This window comes from Quercus suber, unplaced genomic scaffold (genome assembly GCF_002906115.3).
Source record: "Quercus suber isolate HL8 unplaced genomic scaffold, Cork oak 2.0 scaffold_549, whole genome shotgun sequence".
NCBI lineage: Eukaryota > Viridiplantae > Streptophyta > Magnoliopsida > Fagales > Fagaceae > Quercus > Quercus suber.
Genome location: NW_027069997.1, coordinates 201,660 through 223,158, shown reverse-complemented (window position 1 = coordinate 223,158; position 21,499 = coordinate 201,660). Strand labels below are relative to the sequence as shown.

Below are 21,499 nucleotides of genomic sequence, written 5' to 3'. Positions count from 1 at the left end.
GGGCTTAAGGGTTCACTTGAAAGTAATAACAATTGGTAATAGAATTATAGAATGTAGAAAATGAAGTTCATGAGATTGTATCCAATTGTCGTTTTATATAAAATTAATCACTACGCTTCTGGGTTTTTTTCATTTCTTTTTTGTCAATACAATTAGCTCTGAAATAAACATGAATTGTTAGATGATACATAGTTCTCTATGGAGAGGGCAATGGCCCCTCTCAAAACAAAATGATCAAGAATACAAGTTTCCTCTCTGGTCAACGAGAATGATGCCTCTACCTGTAAAAGAACAATAAAAAAAATTTGAATTGACAAATAAATCCTCGGATTAAGCAAGCTTCTTAGCACGACCATTTGAAGGAGCACCATCCTCTTTTTTTGATCCAGATGTCTCAGGCTTTCGAGCCCAAGCAGGGGCTTTGTCTGGCTCATAACGATAATCATAGAAGAGCTCCTCTCCGGAACAAATTCGTTCCTTGGCAAATATGCCCACTCTGTGATCCCCTGCAACCATAATAACCTGCCTCGGAATTTTTTTAGTGAATGCAAGTTAGTAATTGGAGACAACCTATTTGTAATGCCAATGTTTCTAGTCATTGAGCTCAAAAGCCAAAATTTTAAAGAATCTGAAAATAGGGCAACCACAACCAACGTTAGTCAAAATGGTACCTTTGCATAACAATTTGGATCTGGTGAATGGTTGGCAAACTTCAATTTGTCACCCTTTCGATATGCATCGAGAACAAACTGCAGAAAACGTTTCAACATCCATATTCACATTTGGAATGTAAACACAAAAAAGATATTCAACTTTCATACAAAGTCCTACAACATGCCTGATCATTCAGATTGAAGAGAAATGATGAATTTTCACGGTCATAAATCTTTCCACGCTTATCTGCTTCTCGATGTGAAATTAGCTCCCCGGTGTACTCACCAAGGTATTCATGTTTGCCCACACTATTCTGGAGGGTCGCAAAAAAAATTTCAGAAGCAAGAACAAAATGGAGCACACAACAACATCAGATTTATATATTACCTTTAGGAAAGCCCCCCAGCCTGATACATCAGATCTACCAAGCAAAACCTACACACATGACAATAAAGTAAAAGCTTCAAACATAGCAAGGAGAAACCAGGAAAAAAAATAAAACAAAATGCCATGACAAGTATCTACCACCAAGGCACACATAAGTAGAAGGAAAATAATATCATATTCAACATAATATCAAGAATAGTTTAATGATGTAAAAGTTCACTGCAGTTTAAGGTAGAGGCGTTGAAATTTCACAATATCAACATAACCACACATCAACTTCCTCAATAATTCTAATGAAAACCTGTAGTCCTCCTTAAAGGAGACCTACTGAGGGCATATAGGAAATAGGAATAAGATAACTGGACCCGCTGGTCCTCATTTGCAAAAGAAAGAGACGTCGCCCAACTTTGATATTTCTTCCTACAACTAATAGAATTATTACAAGAAAAGCTTCGGATAACCAACTGCAGCAAATAGATTAGAAAAGGAAGAAACATATCAGAAGAACAGTACGATGCAATTACCCTTTGTTGCTGTTTGAGAAGAAGCTTCATATTTCTACATTCATAATTATCACCTCGTTGGCTAGGAACCCCAAAAGTACCATCTCCACAGCTGCAAAGCCAATTTTAAAAACTCAAAACAGTTTTAAAAATAGAATAATAAATAAATTGATACAACAAAACATTTAAAAGTTTATGTAAGAGATTCATTAAAAAAATGGCTTTCGTTAACAAATGCCTTAAGGGTAGTAGTTAAGGTGCATTAAATGCTTTATTAAGTAAAAATTTTATAAATAGCACGCATAATCACAATGAATTAGTTTATCTCTGTTTACGAAAATATATTTATCACTGTTTAAAAATTTTCAAAAAAAAATATTACCACATGAGAAGCACTAAATCTTCAAACCCCATTATATTTAAACCCCAAAAAGATAAATGCCTACTTTTGACAAGCTGAAATAGCTTTTAGCAAAATTCCAAATCCTTCATTAGGTCCAGTAATAGGTGAAGCTATAATTCAATTTCAACAAATTAAATTAGCAAATCAAAATTTGAAAAGTATGGGCAGTTTCTTTTTTTTCTTTTCCTTTTTTTTTTTTGGGTGAAGCAAATTGTACTTACTTTTAATTTAAACGGCAACATCCCAGAAGTTTCAAACATTTACTTGTTCAATTACTTTTGCTAGTTAACGATTATTATCTAATTTCAAGAGCAAATATTAACATGTCTACAATTATATAAGAGCACATAAACTTGCCTAGTCACTAAATCTCAGTGATGTGTCCATGATTGAGAAGAGCAAATTAGAATATATCACCTACTTGGCTAAATTAATTGTTTTTCTAGATACAAAAGTTTCGTTGAAAATAATTTCAATCTTAAGGTGCCATGACGTATTTATTTATATTTTGGCAATCTTAAACATAGAAACTAGCATCTTCACATGCGCTACATGCATGTTCAGAAAATCTTCTTTTCTATCAATTATTTCCATTCATCCCAATAAAGCTAAAACAATGATATATTAGCCTCTTCACATTGTTATGCACGTGTTATGTTCAGAGACTTCTTTTCTGTCAAATAATTCCATTCATCCGAATTCGGGGTTCATGCATTTGTCCAATGAGTTAATTTCATTAAAATATGCCCATAAATTAAAATTATTTAGAACATCAATATGTACGTAGAGAATTACAGCCAGCCAAATTGGAAAATGTTTTCAGTCCATTATAGATATAGTACATATTGTAATGCAACATTAATTGATTGTTCAATGTCTTTCATTGGCCATTTCAATTGTCTTCTAGTAACATTTTGATGCAAAGTAGGTGTGTAGAAGCAGAATCTATGACACACAATTACTACAACTCTTCCAAAAAACCTAAATTCTACAAGAACACTAGGCTAGTAAGCAAAATAATAGAGAAAACCTCTCAAAACAAACTTTTATTAATAACCACATAATAATAATTCACCTCCCTATAAAGAGTATTTATAGATAGAGAATTTCTCCTACTCCTTTTAGGAAAATAAATAATAAACCTACTCTACTTGAGAAAGGAAAAACAATTTAACTAGGAAAATAAAAACAAATAAAATCCTAATTCAACTAGGAAAAGGATTAACTCAACTTGGAAAAGCAAATAAATCCTAATTCCACTAGGAAAGAGAAAACAACATAAATTATTAAAAATATATTCTTCTTCCTCAACCAATTTGCATCACATTTGCTATTAACATATTCGAAAATTCAAAATTTGATAAATAAACTCACAAAACTAAACTCATCTTTAAACAAAGTTAAGTAAGACCCACATTTGCATTCCTGCAAGTTTCACTTTCAACTGCATTACTCTAGGATGCACGGACACTTCATTTGGGGCGATTTACTCGTGTCGAACCAATGTCATATATCGGTGTCTAGGGCTGTAAATGGACCAAGTTGTTCATGAATGGCTTGACCTTGGCTCCATAAAAGATTTGTTTGTGTTTGTTTGTTTAGAAAACAAGCCAAGTTCATGCCTTAAGTTTAGGCTCAATTGTTAAACAAGCCAAGCTTAAACATAATAATGTATTTGTGAACAAGCTCATAAACATTAAGGCTCGATTTAACTATATATGATATAATATTTTTATATTTTTATAGACTTGAAATCGGATTGTGTGAATTTGTCAATAGGTTCATATTATATTAAATTATTATTTGTAGCTTATTGATGATATAAATAGTCTATTCATAATAAAAATTTCATAGAATTGTGAAGAGACTAAAACATTTTAATCATGGTTTCACAACAAATAGAAAAAGAATAAGTTAATCAAGTAGCTTGTGAACAAGCTCAAGCTTGCTCGACAAGAAAATGAGCCAAGCTTAAACATAAAATCTTGTTCAATGATGAGCTCGAGCTCAGCTTATGTTCGGAAAAAAATTAAATGAACAAGCTTTAACTTTTAATATTCTGCTTGACTCGTTTACAGCCCTATCGGTGTCATACCGCCCTTGTCATGTTATAATTTTTCAAAAATTGCTTGTGTCGCCATGTTGTACCCGTAACTATGTCCATGCTTCCTAGGCATTACTCATTGACAAACTTCTCTAGAAGTTTGCATTTAATTATTTTGGAAACCCATCTAAAAGAAAAGAGAACTCATGCACCAATTATTCATCGAACGAGGACCATCGTTGTGGTGTTTTCCCCAAAGTGTCAATGCTTATTACACAGAAACAAACAAATAGCAAAAAAAAGGCTCAAACATAATCAATAAATAATAGTATCTAGGTCTTAATCCAAACAACCAATCACCTAAGAGAAACAAATGCACAGTAATAATCTCGCAGAGAGGAGAGAGGGAAACAACCCAAATTTGGAAAACTTTCAAATCAGGATTTTTCACAGAGAAATGATTCAGATGTACACAAATAATCAGAGAGCTGAAACATTTGGAGAAGTCATGGAAATGAATTGCATCACCTGAAAACCTTAACTCTGCTTAGAAAATGGAAGTCCAAAATAAGACTCAAGAACCAGAGAAAAATCAGTACTTCATTGCAGGGGTTCAATTTCAAATCTGATTTGCTAGTATAACCCATTATGGCTTGGCTTTGTTGGACAATATCTTGGGAGTTATTGATTGTTTGAATTTTGAAATTTACAAAAATAGTTTTGAAAGATTGGTAACTACCATGTGCATGTTTAAGGGTGAGAAGATACACATGGGAAGTTGGAAACATGCTTTAATTAGGAGTTAATTTATTTATATGCTCTCAAAATCTAATTTTGTTAGAAAATTTGTATCATAAAATGAGGTATTTTGGAGAGTACATAAAAGTGGACACTAAACAATTCTATTCTTTTAATATAAAGAGATAAAGCTCATATCGAAGTCCCTCATTTTCATTGCACTCACAATGGTCGAAAGTCGTGAAATGTAAAATGAAAATATCAATTATTATGATTCACCTGACCCAACAATTTTATTTAATTTATAAGTAACTCACCTGACCCAACAATTCCTACAAACATCTGGGTCACATTCTCTGTCAGCAGCAAAGCATGGGCATTGACGACTTCGACATTGACTTTTAGCACAATGGCAGCCTCTAAATCGGTTCTTGCAACTCTTTGGACATCTGGATCAGAAGAAATTATCAGTTGTCAGCATCCATACATCATCAATATCATCAACACAAACACACAAACCAAAAATCTAAATTAATAAAACCTTTAATCACTCATCTAGTGAGAAGAGAAACCTCTACAAGTGTAGTAACTTGACAACGGGGGAGGAGAACAATATAAAACTACAACTATACAAGAAAAGCCTTTTGATTTCTGTGATATTAAAACAAAATATAAAAACTCACCCACAGTACTTTTCGCAGCAGGTCCCATTTTGAAGACAAGAACACTGCTTTCCACAAGCAGTTTGGCAACCACAAGGATTGTACTGTCGGCATGGCTGATCTTTTCTCTCAGTAATCCGTTTCCTAATCGAATGGTAGGCAGCAGACTTCCACGTATACTTCAAGCGTCGAACTCTACCCCTCCTACGTACAAATCTTGATCTTCTTCTCAGTTCATTATTACCCTAAAGTTCATTTTACCCCAGGACAAAAACGTAATCACTTGTTAGGGAAGGGAGGGTTCCACGCAAGATACCAACAAGCACAATAAAGCACTAACCATAGTTCCATTTAAGTCAACCTTAGAATAGCCTTCAACATGAGAATTTGCACCATCACCAGCTTGGCAAGACAGCTTACTTTCGGAGCAATTCATGTATTGAAAAACCTCCCAACATGTCTTCATACCATTTAGAAGGTTCCTTGCAATTAAACAGCTGTCATGCCAGATAAAGAAAAAACTTTAATTGGAAAAAAATCAATAAGCAGTCAGGAAGGAAATAATAACAATGTCCAAAAGCAGCCAGAGTAAAGTTCTGCAGGGAGCATACGGAGGTAAAAATATGTTGTATCATTTACAAACCATATTGCCACTCTCAAACATAAAAACACATCTCTAGAAGAGGTTTACGCATTTATTTCTTGACAGTAGCACTCTTATCTTTTCCATGAACCAAATCTCAAAAATATATCCAGACTAGCAAATATAAGAAAGTTTTGGTCTTGTAAGAGAAAGCAAATTGATGTTAGCAAACCTAAATGTTTTAATTACTTCAAAAAAAGAAAAACAGGGAATATGTGGAAATGATTGATTTACAGATACCATCATAGTTGTCAAAACATGAATCGTATCATGAATCGATTTTTGATTTTTTTGTATCGTGTATCATAAAATATACAAAAACTTAATAAAATTTATACAAAGATTATAGATATTATATAAAAGGTATATTCATTATAAATTTGGAATATATTCAATTAATGACTAATTTAATATCACTTATGCAATAATATTTAACAAGCTAATTAAATAAATCAAATTCACACGTGTTTATAATATACATATTCAAATTGATTAAACTCAAAAATAATAATACATCACAAATACCCAAAATAATAATTTATTTTTATCATATTCATCATCTTGCCCAATCAACTCCATCCAAATCAGTGTTATCATCATGTTCATCATCTTGCAAATTTATTTCTTTATTGAAATTTTCTTTATCATCATCAACATTTACCATATCTTCTTGTTCTTTTATTTAAATATTTCTTCTTGGCATTCTAGCCCCTTAGACTTATAACAATAATAAAGAAAAAATTAATTATATTGTCAATTAATACCTTATTCATAATATAGAAAAGAAATTTGCAAATATGAAAGTAAAGTATAAGTGTGTAGTCCAAATTTTGCATGAGAAAGAGAGGAAAAAAAAATTATGGACATGTTATTTTATTGGGCTAAATTAAGTAACCTAATATTTTTGTGTTAAAAATAAGTCTAACAACAATATATGTGTTAAAAACAAGTCTAACAACTTGGTAAATTCAAATAAAAGCACAAATTTTAACCCAAAAAAAAAAAAAAAAAAAAAAACTCATTTTAAAACATGTCTATGTATCATACGATACGATTTTACGATTCATACGATATGTACTACTATATTGAGCAATTTATAAGCACTTACAATATGTCCTTATCATACAAAACTTTTTGTACACGTATCGTACGATGCTGACAACTATGGATACCATTAAGATCAACGATGATTCTCTATTAGTAATAACTACTTATGTCCTCATTTTGAACCAAAAATTGAACACTTCAATAATTCAACAAATTCCTCGTCCAGCAAAGTTCAGTAGATTTTCAATAAAGTGGTCACATCAATTATCTTACATATTTAAATCATGTTAAGAAACATATTTTACATATTCATAAAATGAGTGTAGCTAAAATGAGTCTTCAAATGAATAAGTGGAAATACACGAAGGATAATATTCGAAATGAGGAAATTAGTTTAAAGAAGGGGATCCCTATTGATGAAAAGATAAGGGAGAGTCGCTTGAGATGGTTTGATCATGTTCAGAGAGCACTTAATATACTGGTAATCAAGAGTGAGTTTACTCAAGTTGAAGGAACCAGAAAAAGGTAGAAAAATACCAAAAATTAACGTTAGTAGAAGTTACCAAAAAGGACATGTAAATTTAGAAAGTAACAAAGAGTATGACTTCAAATATGACTTCGGATAAAATAGAATGGAGGAAAATAATGTGTGGCCAACCCAGAATATCTATTGAGGATTCATAACCGACCCTAGTTTGGAGACTAAGGCTTTGTTGTTAATTGTTGTTGTAGTATTTAAATCATGTCCAACCTTATTACCAACCTAAATCAACATAGAATGGAAAAATCTATACGATCAAATACCATTATCTCCACTGACCTGTTTCTGCCGAAAATTTCGACTCCTTTCTCAAAAATACCCTTTTCAAAAGCTTTCCAAGATTTATTATCACTCAGTTCTTGTTTGTAGACATTTTCATCTACAAATTCCTCTTTCCTCAAGTTGTCATCACTACTAGTGGCAGGTGGATCAGTAATCATCTCATTAGACAAACCATTAGGAACTTCACCCTGCAGATATTTGTGACTCTCCTGAATTGATGGCTCTTTCCTTCTAGACCTTCCACTAGTTGGAGATTTCAAATTCTTATGTGAAGAGGAGCTAGTTTCTTCATTTTCTTTGCATGAATTAGACTTAGGCTTCATATCACCTGGACAAAGACCTCCACTCACAAAGGAATCGCAATCATCAGAAGCTGCCAGTTTCTTCTGCCTTTTCTGCAGGCAAACTAGAACACGTTCGGCAACTCGCTTGCTGTTCCGCTTACTAATTGCACATTTTCCTGCAAGCTTAGTTTTGGAAGGTGATGAATAGTGGGTAGAAGTGGTGTCCTGCCGGGAGCCATTCTCGGAGTCGCTGCTTTCTGAGATGTTCTTAGCATTTGATGAAGCACTTTCACTTTGGCAGGACTTCAGCCTCTTTCTAACAGATGGACCAGAAGATTTCTTCCTAGATGATATCTGAGCCCCAGCACAACTGGATGAAGGGACAATTTTTTCTTCAAAATCACCATTCATGCTAGCATTTTTTTCTGACTTCAGTACCTGACATGAGCCAATATTAAGCTACTTATATAGTTTGTTTGACACTTATCTTCAAAAGTCTTCTGAGTGACACATTTCTATGTAATAATAAACCAAACACTTACAGATCGATAACAATGTGGGCCACATGGTCTGTTTTCCTCATCCGTGGGGCACCAGGGAGATTGTTTCTCAGCCTGAAAATATTTATTAACAAAGAATATAAGACTTTGGTGAGATATTCAAACAAACACTTAAGAATTAATTAAAACAAATAAACTTACAGGAAAAATAAGATCCTGTGAACATCCATGTAACCTGCAATCAAAAACCTTCACAAAGAAAAGGAAGAAAAAAATTAAACAGAATTATATATAGAATGATAGCAAAACACAGCATGAATTGAATGGAGCACAAGAACAATGCTTACAAGACATCGACGACAAAATAAGTTGTCAAAAGAATCAAGAGCTGCATCAAGATCCTTATCAAGAAAAGAATTCCCATTTTGTAAAACATCTTCATTATCCCCATTCTTAGAAGCTCCCACAGCCTTCTCTTCCTTAATAATAATTTCGTGTCTTGCCTGTATAAGATGTTTGATCGTGTTTCATATCTCTGTAAAGCCAGCACAAACCAAATGGGAAACGGCTGGACCAAAGCTTACACTATGACCAGTTTTAATCAGAAAATAAAGAGGATAGAAGCATGAAGAAGAGATAAAAATGTTTCCTAAAACAGAAAACAACAAACTAAAATCCAAACCTTGACTTCAGAAGGGCTTCTAGAAAAACACTGTGCCAGTGATTCCAACACAGGATCAGATAAACCAACTTCTTTGACAGTCATACTGGCAATTTCATAACAGAATACCACAAACTAATAAGTTTTATTTCATACAAAAACATATGGATCACATTAGTTAATTTGGTTATACCAACCGAAGTATAAAATCTTCAGATTCCACAAATTCTCTCTTATCCTCTTCATCCTCAACTAATTCCTCCTCACTGTCACTGCAAATTAGTGCTTCGCCGCCATTTTGATCATAATAGATTCGCCGTCGACCAACCACTGACTGATCCTCTTTCATTCTTTGATTTCTGCATCATAATAATCATGAAGTCACTAAAATCTCAAGCTAGATATATATTAAATGCAATTCAAAATGGAATATGAATTTTACATCAGTAAATTAATATTTTTTATATAAATAAGTAAGCTTTACTAAAATTAGAAACACCACCCTGCACACAAGCTGTATACACAGGTAATAAAATCATGGGATATTACAGCTATCAGTAAATTCAAACAAGTTAGAACTTAAATGTCATGATAAAACAGCCATCCAATCAAACAAGGCACACAATATGAGCAGCTTTAGATCCATCATGGACCGTTCAAACCCTTCAAAGGCTCTGTTGTTCCACTCTTTCCAAATAGACCACATAAGACCTAAACGTACAGCTTTCCAAATTCCTCCCCCACTGTGGCAAACCTCCCCCATTCAACATGCCAACAAATCCACAACCCTTCAAGGCATAACCTTCAGTGTTGTTTGAGACAAACTCACCAGTCTTAACTATGTGCTTCCAACATCTCCTTTTTGCTGCTATCTGAAAATAACTTCCATTTGGTTTAGATTTTCATTTTGCCTGATTTGTCAAGAAAAGTGCAGAAGGAAACAGACAAGTCCTGCTGCTAGTTCATCTAATGAGACATTATCTGGTCATTCACATATAGACCATGCCTTCAGTCCCATTCCCCATTATCCCACTACTAAATACGTTGGGAAACTGTCATGTGATGCATGGAAGATTTCAGTTAAGATAAACCATTGCACTCAAAATACGCACAATGGCAGAGACCATTGCTCTCTATCATAATGACAATGAAGCAACAAGTGATTGACACTCTCCCCAGCCCTCTTACACGTAGCACCATTCAACAACAGATACTCTCCTACAATGTCAGAATCTTCCCCAAACCAGCGGTCCAATTAAAGAATGCAACTTTAAGAGGGGACTTTAACCTGCCAAATACATTTCAAGGGAAATGATGCACCTCTCCAGTATGAAGCAGCTTGTAGAAAGATCTCACCTTAAATAATCTACTCTTTTTTTATAAGTAGAATATATCTGGTCCTCTGCATAACTCTGAATTTTTGTGGAATAAATCAGGCCCATGAAATTTGCCAACAAACACAGTTTACATATTCCCAATTGCAATGAGCTACAGCTCAAATGACACCTCCTTTAGCAATAAGAAGAGGATGATGGTCATGAGTTCAAAACCTACCAGGTGCTTGAATAACTTGCTATCATGAAAAAAAAAAAATGAAGGGGGGAGGGGGATGGGAGGATTATATCCTCAGTCTAGTAAACACCACATTTAAGGATTGCTAAAACTGGGAAATCAGAATCCACAAACTACCGGTGATTAACACTGGGCACAGAACAAAAATGATAAATAGAACAATTCAGGTCTTAAATACATTTACATGAGTAGATGATTGAAATATTTTGTAAATATGTAAATAATCAACATGGGCGAGCAAGTTTTTCTTAAAACTAAAAAAATAAATAAATAAAATAAAAGGAAATCTTAACACACCTGTCCAAAAAAATCCATGTAGTATAGGGAGGTAATCTTTTTAATTCTACAAGCTTAATGGGACGAACAGCATTCTTGACTGGAACATTAGATCCGAGAAGAACTGCTGTACAAGCATGGTCGTCTTCTTGGGAGCTACTACTATCCCCATCCCCATTACTTGCGTCGACACTATTATGCATATCAATTGCGTCTTTCTGCCTTTTAGTCAGCAGATCTATACTTCTATCAGTATTGTTAGTCCTACTGCTCCTTTCATTAGACAAGTTAAACAGATGGTTTGTCACACCAACCATTTTAAGCCTGTTTTCTTCCATTCTTTTCTGATGATTAAAAAAAAAAAAAAAAGATTAACAACAACCAAACCCAAAAGAGTGATATCAAAATTATAAGACCAAATATTATCTAAGGTAAGGTAACAACGCACCTTTATGAAAACAGACCGGTCGGCAGCAACTTGCTTCTTTAGAGATTCAATGACCGCCAAAATGTCCGTTTGAGCTGGACTTGTTTCTTGCGGCCCCGTCATCTGTAAACAATCAACATGGGAGCAAACCTAAGTGCACCATTTGAGGATGGACATTTTGTTTAACAACAACCACAAAAGCAGCAACAACATTAACATAACATAAAGCAACTTCAGCTGACAACCTAAACCGTAATGCATTGTACACCAGACACTAGTTTAGAAGATGACTGCACCAAATTTAACGTGTGAACACTCTAAAACAACAAGTTTATCATCAAAAATTCTAAATTACTCCATACGCTTCCACAGCATGAACGTCGTACATTATGTGCTGCAACAAAATTGTCAAAACAACATAGTTTGACCACATAGTTTGACCTAAAATTGATTACAAATTTTGACAATGCAGCTAATTATCGCAGCCTTAGTTAACCTAAACTAACGAAAATCAAACATTTATATAATTCAGATGAAAAATACAAAGGAAAAAGAGAAATGAATAACGTAATTGAAAGCGAATACCGAAGAGTCTTTGGGAGGGTCGGATCTGCAAGGCGAAGCCGAATTCGGTGAGGCCTTGGACGCCATTGGAGCTTGTGGAGCTTGTCCGGACCCGAGTCGGCAATGGCGGTTCGGATCTGGATCCGGTTCATGCAGAGAATATGGAATTGCCGGAGATAAGTGATAAGTAATAAATGGGGTTAGGGTTTGGTTTGGTTTTGTTTTATTAGGGAGGGAGATTTGGCGGGTCGGGGGTTCAACGAAACCCTAGGCGCGTCTCACGCTCAAATTTTGGGGTTTGGGGGGCTCAGGCGCCTCAAACCCAAGTTATGGGTTTTTTAAAATTCAATACCCCTATATATTATGGTTTTATTATAAATCCTATTTTGTGTGGCACGTGGTGTTTTTGGCCAGTATATTTTTATTCATTTTTGTTTGATTGTATTTTTGGTCAATTTTTTATTTATTTATTTTTGGTCATTATCTATAAATTTATTTTTAAAAGATGAGTTTTTGGTCAGTATGGTTATTCTTTTAGATTCAAATTTGGTAGATAGGCTAGGACATAAAATTATTCTAAGGTTTCGTTTGTTTTGAAGTTTAATATTTTCAAATGTAAAATATTTACAGGTAAAAAATTTTATATGTAAAATATTTTCAGTAAAATATTTTTTCAGGTATTTGGTATGACAAGTAACATTTTTCAAGCAAACCACCAAAACTGGTGGCTGGGCCATTGGTACTAAAGGTTTGGTGACCAAACCGTTGGAATCGATAGCTGAAACAGTGGCTCTAACGCCAGACTGTTAGTCATCACTGCCAAAGTGATGTCTTCAATGACTAGATTGTCATCACCAGTGATTGAAACAGTGGTTTTGGCCACCAAGATGGATTTCGACAATCGAACCTTTGACACTGATCGTTAGAACAGTGTCTTTGGTAATAGAATCCTCAAAACTGGTCGTTGGAGCAGCAACTTTGGTAATTGGACCTTGACATAGGTCACTGGTAGGGATGTCCAAACCCTACTGGAGCTCGAAAACCCGACCAAATCACTTGATGTCAACCTAATTCTAGCCCAAACCAAAGGTCTAGTAGGTTGGCAACGGGTCGAAATGTGGGTTTTCTTCTCCAAAACCCAAGCCCCCCAAACTTGACCAGAGTTATATATAAATTCAACAAGATCAAGCCAAATCTAGCGAGATCTCAACAAAATCTGGTGAGATATCTACTAGATTTGGTGGGATTTAGCCAGATCCAGCCAAATCATAGCAATTGTCAGCAAAAATTTGTAGATTTCGGGAAAAATTGTAGATTTCAGCAATGATTTGCAGTTCTTAGCGAACTTTAACACCAATCGAATCGACTTGAGCTCCACCTAAACCCAAAACCAACTCAGGCAATTGATGTCAGTGGTTGATTTCAAGTCCCTCTGCCCTCCACCCAACGCAGAAAGGTCGAGTCCGGGCTGGGTCCAAAATTGACTCGACCCAACTTGTGAATAGGCCTAATCACTGGAGCAATAGCTCTAGCCACCAGACCACCAATATTTGTCATTAGAACAACAACTCTAGCCATAGGGCTGGAATCCTACTAACTCAACCATAGAAGGTCATTGGCACCAGTTATCAAAACAATGTCTCCAGTGATCAAATTGCCAACACTAGCTGTCAAGCCCATCGAACTGATGACCTAGCCACCGTATATAGTGAGGAAAGTCGCTGTATGTTTTTTGTAAAATGTTTTACCAAAGGTAATTTACAACTTTTTGTAAAATATTTTACAAGTTTGACCAAATTTTACTTGCAAGCAAACACCTAAAAAAAAAATCCAAAAAATGATTTACTTCAAAATAAATAGAGTGTAAAAAACATGTTGGGACATAAAAGATTGCCGCTATGAGAATATTATTCTCAATATATGTTTTTTTAGAATAATTATTCTCAATATATATATATATGATATTTTGCAGGGGAAAGGAAGGTGGTGCTCTATTTTTGTATTATATATAGTTTAAATTAATAAATTATACAGCCTACATGCCATCTTTCTTTCCAAGAGTTTTGACATTATATAAAACTAGTTTGTAACCCATCCATACACATTGATGCATTTAAAAATAAACACATTTTTTATAATAAAAATATACATAAGCAGTTGAATTATTAAAAGAATAAATGTTAAAATTCCTACTTAATTTTTATACTACTTATGATAATTTTTATTCTTTTTTTTTTATAGGTTTTATTCTAATTTTAAATAAGACAGAATGTGCGGTTACTTTTCAGTGGATATATGATTGGTTTATATATATATATATATATATAGTTCATTAATATTGATCTCTTAATATTTTGCACTCGTTAACATACTTGGCACAATGATTAAAAAATTTAAGTGAACAAGTGACACAAAATTGATCCACAAATTGAAATCTAATGTGGAATCTAATTAAATTTTATATGAGTTTTAGCTTTTAATATATATATATACACACACATATGCACATTAACTTGTAATTTTATGTATATGCATGGCTACATTTATTTATTTATTTTTGAAACTTAAAAATATATATAATTAGATACATAGTTTTTTTCAACAAAAAAAAAATCATAGTTTAATTAGCACGTAAGTTAAATACTATTAATGATCATTCTTATATTTTGTTAATTCTTAAAAAAAAAAAAAAACATTGTTAGAATATTTTTAATATAAAATTATCAAACTTCTCAATTATTGCAATGAGTAATAAATACCTTCACCAAAATTAAGAAATTCTAATATTTTAAAAATAAATAATTCTCCTTAAATGTGGTGCTACCTTTAATAGGAAAATTATTAGGTACTCTCGGAGTACTATAAATGCATACTCCCTCATCTCACATGAATGGTGGGTCCCACCATGAATTTAATTAGTGGGACCCGCCATTTATGTGAGAGGAGGGAGTACGCATTTATGGTACTCCGGGAGTACACAGTAATTTCCCTCTTTAATATGTAAATTAACAAACTTCTAAATGTCTTTACCAAAATTAAGAAAGTGAATTGACACGTGTCACAAAATTACAGCTTAATTGAAATTCAACTTAGTAAATATAATTGGATTTTCTCTCAAGTTTGATTTTTTATCCATATGATATAACTAGGGGCGGAGCCAGGAATTTTTATTTAGTGGGGCCAAGTTGCAATACTAATATATTTATCAAGAAAACCCCCCACATATACGCACACACTTTTTATTTGATAAGTTATATATATACACACACCCAACAAAAAAAAAAAAAAAAATTAGTATTTTCAATCAAAATTATCTTTCATGACGATCTTTCATAAAATAAAATTCATTTTTGCCATTCTTATAGTGAAATTCTTAAAAAGTTTCATTTTTGATACAGATTATCAAATTTTATACTAATGTAAGTAAAATGTCTTTAATTGAACTAATGAAATTTTCAAAAACATGAATGATTCAAAACTTGAAGCAACAAGTTAGGCTCCAAACATATTTGAAACTGTCGTGCTTTAATCCATTATGTGGCAACTAAAAAGACATTTCATGTGTAGTTTTAATAACAAGATTTTGTTAATGAGTCAATGACTTGTTGATCATCACATAACACGTTGAAAAAGATATATTCAAACATGTTTGATGCCAAACTTTATCAAATATTTTACAGATATAAGAGCACATTTTAGAATAAAAAATAGAATTGCAAAAAATAAAATTATATCTCTATAACTATTAGACCAATTATTATTTTTAAAAGCATCACTGGACTAATTCAAATACTCGGGGGGCTTGCTCTTATTTTTATAGACTAAATTTTGAAGACATTAAAATAATTATATATATATATATAAAAATTCAAAATTATGGGGGGTGGCCCCCACCCTTCAACATAGCTCCACCCCAAGATATGACCATCCTGGAAATCATAGTTGTTATTTTTATTTTTTAAATAGTTATTACTTTCAATCTTCTTTTGGAAGTTTGGGTCTATGACTCCTAAGCCACTAGGATATAGTGACTCTAGAACTTTAGGATTTTATCCATGTTGCACAAAACCCTAATCAAACCAAAAAATGTCTCCAGCTCATCAAAGGGTTTTAATATTACTCAATATATGTCAGATCTCACGACTAAAGTAATGTTATGTGATCTAATAGTTTTTCTTGAACTTAACAATAAGTAATGTTAAGTTTAGTCTTTTTTCAATCAAGCAAAATAAAATAAATAAATAGATGGGTTTCAAACGAGTTTGGATTCACTAATGAAATTTGAATTTAGGATTCACTAATAAAATAAATGAGTATGGATTCACTAATGAATATATGTGGAAGAAACTTGAGATTAAATTGCTAAAATTTAATAGAATTTTGAACGAGTTTGGTATCTATATTTTTAAATAAATTTGAATTTAGGATAGGTATTCTCAACCCAAACTTGCCCTTTTCTATTCTTAAGTAAGTGTACCAAAAAAAAAAAATTTGTTTCTAAAAAAAAAATGTAAGTGTACCAAAATGGACCAAACAGACTAAAGTGGACCAAATGAATCAAGTCGACTGATTTTTTTTTTTTTTTTTAAGAGTGCTACTTCAACAATATTTTAACAACAAATCCTAGGTGGTAAGTTGTGAAAATCAAGTTCCATTTGAGTTTTCAAAAGTCAAGTTCCAGGTGGGACTAATGCCACATCACTTGTGCCACATTTAGTAATAACTACTTGAAACTCGAGTTTTGAAAAGTCAAGTTGTGCTGAAAAATCGATTTTCACAAAGTCAAGTTCCAAACGAGGCTATTTAATCAAATAACTTTCAAAAGAGTCTTTTAGTCACCACTACACACCTTTGGTGCGATGACCACTCCACAAATATAAGTGTTTATGAGGTGTGGGGGGCAAAGGCTGGGTTTAAGTCTCCAGGAGGGAGTTTCACACACATATACACTTAGATGATGCTATATTATAATTCTATCTTGTATCAAAAAAAGAAAAAAGAAAAAGAAAAAGAAAAAAAGAAGAAGAGTCTTTTAGTCAAGTAATTTGAAAAGAAAAACACACACACATTATTTAGCCAAAAAATAAACCCCACAACTAACAGTGGTTAGTGATGTGATATCCTCTATCATGTGAATACTGGATATCATCATAAATTTAATTAGTAAAAACTACTAATATATTTTTAAATATAAAAAATCCCAAAATATTGATTTATTATTATTATTATTTTTTTAAAGTAAATTCATTAGGCTCATAGCTGATACCGTTTTTTTGTAGTGGCTAAAAAATGTGTTGTTGTTTATATTTCTCCAAAAGTGGACAAAATCCATCTGATGGTTAAGTAGCACTATAATTAAAATTCTATTTGAAGGAATGATAGAAGCTATCTCAAATGAGGTGTTTTTAAATTTATTTTTTTAAAATTTGTTGTGTACAATTTTGGTCATAAAATGTACTCTCTCCATTTCGAAGTAACTAGTAAGTTGCCCATATGATGCACGGATAATATTATAATATTTTATGTAAGATGATTTTGGAGAATATTGTACATATATTATAATATAGTTGTTATAGAATTTTATTAGTAACTAGTTAGGACTTAATTAAAAATAATAAATAAATTATAGAAAATATTTCTATAATATTCTGTAATTAAAATGAAACATAAAATAAATAGTACACACACACACACACAAATCACTTAAAATTACTTGACTATAAGCACATGTTAAGATCAAGTGTTATAATGAAAAATTATAATAGATGATTAAAAAAAATTTAAAAATAAATAATTAAATTTAAAAAAATCTTTATAAAATTTTGATACATTTTTTTAGAAGAAGGTAAATAGAGTTTGAAAAAAAATTTAGGTAATTGAGTTTAAATTAGAGTATTATTTAAATTTCTTAAAACTTTGGTAACAAAGGTTTAATAAACTAAAACTATGTTAATAATTTTAATATGCTTGATAGTGAGCCACTCGGGAAAATACATGATATGATAATTTAATCGTGAACTAAAGAAGGAAGTTGTAGAAAAGTGAGCCACATAATAAAAACTCTAATCTGACTCACACATCATAGAAAAGTGAGATATATATGTGGTTCATCCATCTTGTACATAAGATTTATAAAAGCTACAGTAAGTTAGGGACTGTTTGGTAACGTTATTCTAATAATGTTATTCGTATTTTTTGAAAATACGTGTGGGTGAAAAAATGTGTGGAAATATGTGTAATATTATTTAAAAACTGAAGACATGTATTTAAACACATGTACCAAACGAGCCCTGATATCTTAATAATCCTTTAAAAAGATGGGAATGATAGAAAAAGAACGTGAAGTAAAAGTTTTTTTTTATTTGTCTTCTTGTTTATTTGGTAGGGATGACGGTATAGTGGAAGCCTAGAAGGATGGAAAAGACATTTAACTTTCTCGTCTATTTGGTTCAAGGTCTGTTTGAGATCTGCTTATTTTACTGAAACTAAAACTTTTTGCTGAAAGTACTGTAGACAAAGGTAAAAGTTAGCTGAAATAGTACAGTAGGACTCATGAATAGTACTAAAAAGTGCAGTGAGACCCATGAATAGTAGTAAAAATTAGCTGACTTTTTAATTTGAAGCTAAACACAGACTCTAGAAGGAAGAAAGAGAAGATGAAAAAGATTGTTTGTATGAATTTATTATGGACAAAACAATGAAAAGACCCAAATATAAATATTATATAAAATTAATATCTCAATAATGAATATCGATGAAAAGACCCAAATCAAAACATTATATAAAACTAGCTTGTAATTCCATGCATATGCATTAATACACTTAAAAATATATAATAAGATGTATATTATAATTTATATATATAATTGAAATACTATTGATAGTCATTTTTATATTTTGTTAAATCTTTAAAAAAATTTGTAAGGATATTATTAGGTATAAAATATAAATTGTCCATTTTTTTTTAATTATTGTGATTTTTTTTAACAATTCATTTATTCTAGACTCTTAGATTTTTGTACTTAATAATTCATTTAGATGAATATTTATGATATGGTCCCACATTTGATTCTAAAATTAAGAAATAAAATTCTTTGAGAATAAATAATTTAGGACACATGACGCAAAATTAGAATTTTAATTTGGAATTCTAATATGAGTTTCTCTTAGATTCCCCTATTATTATATATATAGATATAGATGGGTTCATTATAAGAAGAAACAATTATAAATTGCACACACATATCCATTATAGTTATTCAGTTCTAGTAATGAGAAATAAAAAAAAAACTTTTAAGGAATATTATAGAATAAAAGTTGATATAAAATGTGTCTTTCTCTTTCTCTTTAATTTTAAAACAAAATATATATCCCAAACATCCACAATCAATCACATTATTTATAAAATCAACAAATTTACAACGTTTGACCTTAACATCAAAATTGTAATTGCCATTGTCACTCGATATAAAATGCATGCCCCTTTCTTGGTTGTAGCAAACTTATAGGGGTTAGGATTACATGAGACAACAATATTAGAGCTAGGTAGGTTGTCAAAAAATTGAAGGTAAATGAAATTATTTTTGGTCTGTTGTATTTGATATGAGATGGCATAAAGGGCTATAGGTAGGTATATATATAGAAATAGAAGTGCAAGAGGTGAAAATGGTGAATTGAAATGCAGAGAATTGTGAGTGTGTGTGTGAGGGAGGAAAAATCTTTAAACATTGAACCAAATGATACAAAGAATATTTACTTTTTAATTAGAAAAATCTTGAAATATTGACCAAAAAAAAAATTTAGTATTTAATTTTTTTGTCTCTAACGTGGCATGAGATTATTTCAATTTTCTTTGCCAAGAATACTTTATGTTTTCCCACGTACAGTCTCTGCTTTATATATATATATTGATATTGATCGGAGATGATCCTTTTCCCAACGTTTAACTGATAATAAGTTGCAGCTCAGTATGATTTGAAGCTCAAAATGATTTAAGCTATTCAATGGGATTTCAAACTGTTTTCAAATACAACATTAATTATAGGTACATTAATATCTGCAGCTAATTGTTGCAGATTCTACCCTCCCCATGAAAAAGAATAAGCGGGCAATCAGCTCATCTCAAAGAACGTTGTCATGTAAAATAGTTGCCACGACCCGATGACCATTTCAAGGTTGTTGAAATGGCTTGAATTTTAATGTCAGTGGATTAACATTACAAGTAAGCATTAAATGCTATCTTGTATGGATTGTCAAAGAAAATGGCAAGGAACAACACCGACTTGAACTATATTCATGCATAGCCGAAATGTATGACTCCATAGGCAATAAATGGATGCATGCCTATGTTAGAAAGTTTGGCTTGATCAACAAAGTCAAAGTTATGCAATTCAGCATGTAAGCTTGCGTGAAGAAACACAACACTTATGCATTAAATGTTGCATGGATTGCTTGGCCACTATTATTGACTTCCTTGGTAATAGACGTATCTCGTGTGCTGAAACTGTTGGTATTTCGGCTGAATTTTGGCTATAAATAGAAGTGGAGCAATTGAGAGCAACTCGGGTGTGTGAGCAAGAGATAGTTCTTGCGTGAGACAGAGAGATAGAAAAGAACTTCTTTTGTGTGTGTGCACCAGAGTTAGGAAGTGAGAGTGTCTTGCAATTTGTTTAAATACAATAGGGTGTTTTCTATTTATCTGTGAGAGAATTAAGGGTGTATTTAGAGTTTGGGTTTGTGTGAAAGTGTCTTTAAGGTATTGTTGTAATCTTCACAATTATAGTAAAAATTTATTCGGTTGCCTTCCGTGGACGTAAGTATATTGCCGAACTACGTCAATTCTTGGGTCATATTTTTCCCTATCTCTCTTTTTTAACCTTGTGTAAACAGATTATTTCACCAATTTTCACAACAAAAGTTTCAAACTATCTAATGAACTTCCATGTTACCTTTCTACCTCAACACAAGAATCACTAAGGGTATGTTTGGGGCGGGGGAGGGGAGACAGAGAGATAGAAAAGAACTTCTTTTGTGTGTGTGCACCAGAGTTAGGAAGTGAGAGTGTCTTGCAATTTGTCTAAATACAATAGGGTGTTCTCTATTTATCTGTGAGAGAATTAAGGGTGTATTTAGAGTTTGGGTTTGTGTGAAAGTGTCTTTAAGGTATTGTTGTAATCTTCACAGTTATAGTAAAAATTTATTCGGTTGCCTTCCGTGGACGTAAGTATATTGCTGAACTACGTCAATTCTTGGGTCATATTTTTCCCTATCTCTCTTTTTTAACCTTGTGTAAACAGATTATTTTATCAATT

At 32.3% G+C, this 21,499-nt stretch overlaps 1 protein-coding gene across 4 annotated transcripts; it reads right to left on the bottom strand.

The window, feature by feature from the left end:
* Nucleotides 1–75: 75 nt before the first annotated feature.
* LOC111988803 (histone-lysine N-methyltransferase CLF) lies at nt 76–12,516 on the bottom strand. 4 transcript variants are annotated; one of them, XM_065764301.1, is made up of 17 exons: nt 12,210–12,516; nt 11,646–11,747; nt 11,219–11,541; nt 9,547–9,708; nt 9,371–9,455; nt 9,036–9,191; nt 8,890–8,937; nt 8,731–8,802; nt 7,902–8,647; nt 5,732–5,888; nt 5,413–5,636; nt 5,047–5,178; nt 1,566–1,656; nt 1,042–1,089; nt 839–967; nt 672–749; nt 76–522 (listed from the first exon to the last, which is right to left on the bottom strand). In XM_065764301.1, exons 1-17 carry the CDS (start codon nt 12,273–12,275, stop codon nt 331–333), a joined length of 2,811 nt encoding a protein of 936 aa, XP_065620373.1. In that variant the 5' UTR covers nt 12,276–12,516; the 3' UTR covers nt 76–330. The 4 variants fall into 4 exon arrangements, with proteins under 4 accessions (XP_065620373.1, XP_065620374.1, XP_023876365.1 ...); XM_065764302.1 differs by having other exon boundaries at nt 5,753–5,888; XM_024020597.2 differs by having other exon boundaries at nt 7,902–8,626.
* Between the last annotated feature and the right edge of the window lie 8,983 nt (nt 12,517–21,499).